Genomic DNA, 7,500 nt, shown 5'->3' with positions numbered 1-7,500 from the left:
AAAAGTTAATTTCAATGAAATAAATATATTATCGATATATTAAGAGATTAGTTAATGTTTAAAAACATTCTCAGATCAGTCTATTTGCAATTCTAGGTTGTTTGGACCACACTTGATAGTCTGATCAGAGGCGACTTCCATGCTCAATTCGACAGAACGTTGCAGTATTGTTGCCGCTTGGCACACTTTAAAAAAGATCAGGTAAATTTACCTGAATCGTGTTCAGGTAAACGGGAGTTCAGGCCCATTTCGGTTTTAAAAGCACCTGAAACACACTTGAACTTCACTTCAATTAATTTTTTACCTGAAAAAGTTTAGGTGTATTTACCTAAAGACAATTTTTTATTGCTTTCAGCAATTTTTATTGGTTAATAAAAAATTTTCAATTGAAACTAAACTATAAACAAAACAAAAAACAGATTCGATTGGAAACAACAATACATTTATCAATTAATGTCCAACCGTTTGTTAACTTTCGCAAAGTTAAGGTTAAATTCAAACTAAAATTTTCTCACTCTTCAACCCTACCGTTGTTTTCAGTTCAAAAAAAGCCTTTCTCAACCCAATCAAAGTTTCAGAGGAAAACACCAATATGGAGGTTTCAAAATAACGATTTGAAGAAGTATTAAAATTTTTGAAATGAGAACAACATGAAATGCAGTGATTTAAAAGTAGATCAAGTTGAACGTAATCATTCTTTCCTGTATATTGAATCAATAACTTTTTTTCCTGAATAAAAAATGGATCACAGGGGCACTGAATTCCGGTACCTTAGTTCATGTAAATTTCAAGTAACTTCAGATATCGTTCATGTGAGAGCAATTTACCTGAACGATTCAGGCGTAAGCTTGAAGATAGTCTGATCAGAGTTCTAGTCGGTCTGGACACCTCGACCTAGATTGTCATACCGCAACCTGGAGTCTGGGACATCGGCGTGGTAAAATGATAGAAGGTTTTGTGAATTTTCTATGCTCAAGCTGCAATGATGCTCTGCGACAATGGAGAAAAACAGGCACAATAAAAAGAGATGAAATTTGTACTGTAAAAAAAGACCGGATAACAAAGGTAAAGGAAAGTGTTGGCTAAAAGTTAATCGAAGATATGAGGATACTGAACGTCACCCCGGGTTGTACTCCAGATCGATATCAGTAATAGGCAAGTCTATACACAAACAGGTCCTATTTTGTTTTTCATTATTGGATAAGTCTGATTAAAAATTGCACAAGTCTGACATGTTTGGGCAGAGACTTGGATAATACTTGCCAGTTGGTTCCCCAGTCAAAACCCAATTTTGAAAATTTTTCGAAAGCAAAACTCGAATTTCGAAAAGTTTTGTAACATGCCACGTTTTTGAGTTTTTTTTACCCACTTTACCGAGGTCCTCCAAAACTAATACAAAATGATAGGAAATGATACCAAAGGGTATCAGAGGGCACGGGGTCAAAATGTGTCAAATTATCAGCCGTTTTTCAGCAATTTCATAAAAAATTGACTCAATTGCAAGCATATTTCAAACCTTGGTCTTATCTTCTAGCAAAAATTTTTAATTGTTAAATGTTTCCATGTTGTAAACGTTGTTATATGTTCCCATGTTGTTAAGGGTTCGCATGAAGATGTCTGTGAATGTTCCCATGTTGTTCGGGGGCCAAATCATCCAAAACATTGAAATGTTTATCCGGTGACTAGTTATAGTAGGAATGTGTGAAGAAATGGAACGATCGGGCATGTGATGAAAATAGCCATAGATCGGCAATGACGGTGTCACACTATCACCTGTTGCCCGTACTACCCTATATTAGTTTCGATTGAGTATTTTCAGTACATATTGCGTAGTAGCCAAAAAGTAGGACATAATCTGGTATAATCAGAAACGAGGATGATTTGTTGGCTATTTTGTCGTCCTTTCCGCACCTATTTTGAACTATTTATCCTTGGAATCAGACTTGCTGAGTTGTGGGAAAAACTATAATTTAGACCGTCAATTTTAAAATTTGACGTCATCAAGGCTCTGAATCAGCAATGAATTCAGGCTTGTAATAAGACTTGCCCTGTACTGATATAGATCTGGAATTAAGTCCAGGCTGGCTCTCGCTGTGAACTGATTAATCTGGAACAAGTAAAAAAGTAATTTTTCCATATATATTATCACAGATTCCATTGGTTCACAATTTATGTTGAAAATGTTGAAACTTTTCTAATATTAAGTAAGAAAGTTGAAATCAAATATGCATCACTTAAATCGACGGAAATTGATCTACTAATTTTTAAGTGAACTAAGAAGAAATATAGCAGAAATTTCGTTTGCTAACAGATAAGCTTTTAGACATTTTTTTGGAATTTCTTTTCAAATGTGATGATTTCCTCAAAAACTATCAAAAGTTTCTTATGTTTGAGCTAACCCTTAAAATGGTCACCTGCGCTCAAAAAATTAATCAAAGAAGCTCGTTTTTATTAAGTTTTTGATCTCAAAACTGCTCATGGGAATAACTAGACCCCATACAACTCATTAAGCCCTTCTAAACAAAACCATTGAATGGAATGTACCGATATGTACAAAATCCTTGAAGAAAAATTTTCAAAAATTCGGCAACAAAATTGTACCAAAATCACTTAAGATCGTCGTATTGAACCGTTATCAAAGAAGGCGTCTTTAACCGGGCTAATAAACTTGAAAAATCCTACAAATCTTATCCCAGGTTGAAGTCAGCGGAATTGGGTCGCAAACAAAGGTTCCGGCGTGTCCGGGCTCGTAGTCTGGACATATTTTCCGACACGCTGTTCCGTCTAGCTCATCTAGCTTCTGTGTTCAGTCAGATCGGTCAGGCTCACCCATGCATGGGTATGTTTGGTCTGGATCATGCCCCTTATTCTATCTGGTTGGTCTGACATAGGGTACTCTAGTTCTGGCAGGGGTTTTGCCCAATGGTCTTTCCGGTCTGGCCCAGGTTCAGTCCTGGCGTCTCTTCAATCTGACCCATGGCAGCAAAGTCCATTCGGACAGGCTCATTAATACAGTCTGTTTTAAATGGTCGAGGGTCTGGCTTGGGTTAGATTGGTGTGCCACAGAGAGCCGATCGGTTGGGTCAGGCCGGGGTCTGATCGAGTCTGGCCAAAGTTTGTTCGGTCTGACCTATACATGAGTTTCAGCCTTGACCCCTTATCAGCGACTCCAGTTCGTCTGGCCTATATCTGTTTGGACCTCATCCTGGGTTCCTAATTGCCTCTAAAAGTTTCCCGAGTTTTGGATCGAGGATGTCATCCGAGACCGTTACCTTATTTTTTGTTATTGGGAACCATAGATGGTCTTGCATGAACTCCAGACAAATTGTGCGATGAAAAGATGCAAAACTACGTAAAGTAAGAGAATTTTTTGATTAGAACTAACTGTCATCAACATATGCGTGCCAGATTTTCAAAAATTTTGCATCTTGTTTCAACTCATCAGCAAGATCCTTCCACCCAATATCTGTCATGTGAATTGATTCCGGGTTTTCGTCTAAAAATTTTGCATACGGCCTGAAATAAAGAAAAAAAAACAGAACCCAGAATTAAACTAAAAATATAATATCAGATTTGTTGCATGAACGTCAGGGAGGGTGAACATCGTACCCGGGCCGAGGTGTCACCGCCATTCAACGCAAAATTATGTAAGATAAGCGGTGAATGCAGAAAATTTTGTAAGATAAGCGGTGAATGCGGTGAAATTACATAATAGTGAAAAAAACTTTAACTGCCTGGTAGCGGTGAAATTACATAATTTAACCGCTGAGTTTAGAGGTGAAATTACATAAATTCACTGCTTGGAAAAAAAGTGTCCAAATTATATAAGATAAGCGGTGAATGCGGTGAAAATACATAAATTCACCGCTTAACTTAGTGGTGAACTTACAAAAAATCACCGCTTAGAAAAAAGTCTTAGTATAGCGGTGAAATTACATATTTTAGCGGTGAATGGTGGTGAATTTTTGTAAGGTCACCGCTTGCTCTAGCGGTGAACTTACATAATTTCACCGCATTCACCGCATTTCACCGCAAAATTCTGTACGAAATTTGCGGTGAAAAAACTAATTTTTCACCTCTTATCTTAGATATTCTTCCAATTTTTTTCTCGACCCTGGTAGCACAACACAGAATTTTCAACTGATTTCACTTTGTGGATAAAATATGAAAAACTTTCTCATTTTTTAGTGAAGAACGTAGAAAACTGCAGTATGCTCTTTGTTTTGTTATAAAAGATAATTTACGAAAATTAGCCTCGCAATCGTGGCAGAGTTCAAAATATTTTGAAATTCGAAATTTTTGATCAAAATTTTCGAAAAGTTTGTTTTGACTTGGGAATCAACTTACAAGTGTTATCCAGGTCATGACCAAGACCTGTAAGACTTGTAAATCGAGTTGTCCAGTACTGAAAAACGACAAAGACTTGTATTTAAACTTGCCTAGTACTTAATTTTGCTGGCAGTTAGGTCCGTGAACTTTGACCTCATGAATAATATTTACGAGCACCAGAGTGAATTCTGTTCAGTTAAAAACAGAGTCAAATTGGTTCGATCATAAATTTATTTACGCATGAAGATGTTTTGAGATAATGAATTAGGTGAATCCTAAGATGATTGCAGATTTTCAACATATATGTCGTTTTTCATACATTTATCAGCTCAATAAATTTTTTAATTTTCCGTTCATTTTTCGAGCATTGCAATTGATGATGATTAACATTTGAACACGAGACAGCATTATGACAAACATTAGCGGCAAAAAGAACCAATTGATAAAAAGTGTGAGATTTGGTTTTTTTGAGGCAGAGAAGACAGAATAAATCACAACATATATAAATTTCTTCTTTTCATAAAAATTCTTTTGGCTCAAATTATTTGCACGGTTTTGATCTAAGTAAGATTTTTTTCTGCTAATATCATATATAACACACAGACCTAATGCCAAGTCAAATTCAGTACTGGTTAAGTCTTAGCGCAAATCTGATTTCTTTACTGATTCAGAGCAATGATTATGTCACCTTTTACACTTGGCTGTTTAAATCCAAGTCTTTGCCGACATTTGGTAAGTCTGAAGTCAAGTCTTGCATATGATTTGGCAAGTTTGAATCGAATTCTTGGCCAAGACTTGGCAAGTCTAAATCCACGTCTAAAGTGTCCAAAACAGGTCTGGAAAACTATGAAAATAGCGAACAAATCGATCAAAAAAGCTTAAATACAATTCAACTGTAAATTCAAATTTTTATAGTGCAGTTATTGTGACATATTTCGCGTGAACTTTTCTTGGGAAACCTTCACTTTTTTCGCGATTCGAACATACTCATTTCCAACAAATATACAATTTGAGTAAATAGGGCTCGAATTTTCCCAAGTAAAACTTCATCCATAGTTTATTTATCGATAAGTAATGAAATAATTATAAATAACTGATTGATAGCGACAAGTATTGAACACTCAGCAGCCTCTCATTGTTTTTCAGCTAAAAAATGTCACTTCAAACTAATTAACAGATTCCCAATACTTTTAATGTTGAATAGCTTCAATTTGCTTTTTCTAAGATTTGCTTTGCATTGGAGAATTTTACATCTGAGATTCAGATATTGCTTTAATCGGTTTCTAAAAACTCTTGAAATCAAACTACTGATCTTGAAAACCTCCTGAGGCCGGAAGGTTTATTGATATGTTTTGTCCCGTAACAACGTCTCTATACTGCTGACCCAAAACGGACAACTCTCTATAACTTGACTTCCACAATTTTGAACCTCAATTTACAGAAGAATAGTAAAAGAGTCGCTATGCTTTAAATCCGCTTGACTAAAATTGAGTAAAGAACTTCATACGTAAAATGGATTGAAACTAATTTCTTGCGTAGAATATGGACATTTGTTTATAGTTTTAACAAATTTGTTTATAGTTTTAACATGTTGACAGTGAGAAAATGTATTGAAAAAAGGATTTAAATACGGTCACCAATAAGTAGTAGATTTCATTGCTTGAACAATAAAGCTTAGGATATAGCCGCCGCCCTCATCTAGGTTTGTATAGTGCTAATCCAAAATTTATCTGCCGGTCTCAAACTGTTAAGTGGATTATATCCTCGTAAGGATGAAATATACGATACTGCGGCAGAATATACAAAAACGAAACCACTATAGGATTTCAACCGATAGCACTAAAAAGAGTGTGAGTTTTGTTTTGCTTTGTATGTAAATTTTTTAAGTTTGTTAATGCGCGTTCATTTCTGGTTAAGGTTTACATCGCTTTCATTTCTTGTAACGGTTGGCTGCATCCACATATTTTAATCTTCTTGACTTTTTCTTCCGCAAAAAATCAAAAACTTTAAGTTTTAGCGTACTTCCGGCAACAAGAATAGAACAAAAGTTGTAGTATAGGTCATCGAAGTAAAAAGGGGGTTTCATTTCCTTGTTTATCAGCCTTGCAACTTTTAAACTTAAAGCTAGCGTCAATAATGAGATACTCCGTTGAAATCAAGTACCTAAATATGTTCATCGCTTTTGCACTGAATAAACAAATATGCTAAAATTTTGCTCAAATGATATAGCTAAGCATTTAACCTCCGCTCTCAGCTGAGCTTGTTGTTAAATGCGGTTCTTCCTCTATAGCTGGGCCTGACTTACTAGCCATTGGCATATATCCTCGTAAAGGTTGAAAGATGGTCATTCTAGTCCACTTTTAATGTTTTTCAGTGATGCTATATTTTTCCAGTTGGTTACGTCTGACTGTTTGATTTACAATAATGGCATACAAAAAAGCAAAAGCGCAGAAAGTTTCCAGAAGACAGCACCTTTATTCTATATGATCTTTCTATTGTTTTTTCAGCCGTACAACAATTCGAATGTTGCGAAGGGCTAGATATTTTTTATACGTCAAGTGAAAAGACAACTTCGTTCTTCTGACATCAGTTACGATTCAAACTGAACTCGCAAAAAAATTAGAGCTCAAAAATAAGCGCAAGAAAACACCCTTCAAGCGATTGTTCAAGAACTATTTGGTTGAGCATTGCGCTTAGTATAGAAAACTGGAGCAGATTTTTGACTAATTAAACCGTAAATGTTCGATTGGTTTTCTCCTGAGCGTCTAATTTTTATTTTTTTAGCTTTCCAAAACATTTTTTATCTTTTGCCACAGTCTATGCTCTTGGATTCAATCTGGAGGCTACAGATATTATAGAGGAAATTCGCTTCTCTTCTATTATAAACCTGATGTTAAAAACCTTTCTATACTTTTCGCTGATATCGAAAAAATTCATTCAAATCTTTTCTGAATTCATTTTGGCTGCCGCTCAACCATTTTTTTACCTTCAATTTTTTGGTCAAGCAAGAAAACGGCGCCAAATTTAAGGTCGATAAAAGTCCGTGCGCAGTTTTTGAGTCTAGAAAACATGAGCATTTTAGGTCGGGAATAATATTTTGCTCTGCTTCGGAACTGCTTAATGTTTTTCGAACACTTTTTTTGTTATAAATTGCCTGCTGGTAAGCCGAGG

At 35.6% G+C, this 7,500-nt stretch overlaps 1 protein-coding gene across 1 annotated transcript in view; it reads right to left on the bottom strand.

Annotated features, from left to right (window-relative positions):
- LOC142350491 (uncharacterized) overlaps positions 1–7,500 on the bottom strand; it is an 11,023-nt gene that overhangs the window by 731 nt on the left and 2,792 nt on the right. The window contains exons 3-4 of the mRNA XM_075402342.1: positions 3,386–3,516; positions 212–265 (exon numbers count right to left, since the gene is read on the bottom strand). Coding sequence (XP_075258457.1) covers positions 212–265; positions 3,386–3,516 — 185 coding nt within the window. The remainder of the gene's footprint in view (positions 1–211; positions 266–3,385; positions 3,517–7,500) is intronic.

Source organism: Convolutriloba macropyga, chromosome 12 (genome assembly GCF_964194025.1).
Source record: "Convolutriloba macropyga chromosome 12, txConMacr16.3, whole genome shotgun sequence".
Lineage (NCBI taxonomy): Eukaryota > Metazoa > Xenacoelomorpha > Acoela > Convolutidae > Convolutriloba > Convolutriloba macropyga.
Note: the sequence above shows the minus strand (reverse complement) of the source record. Positions and strands in the feature narration are given on the sequence as shown.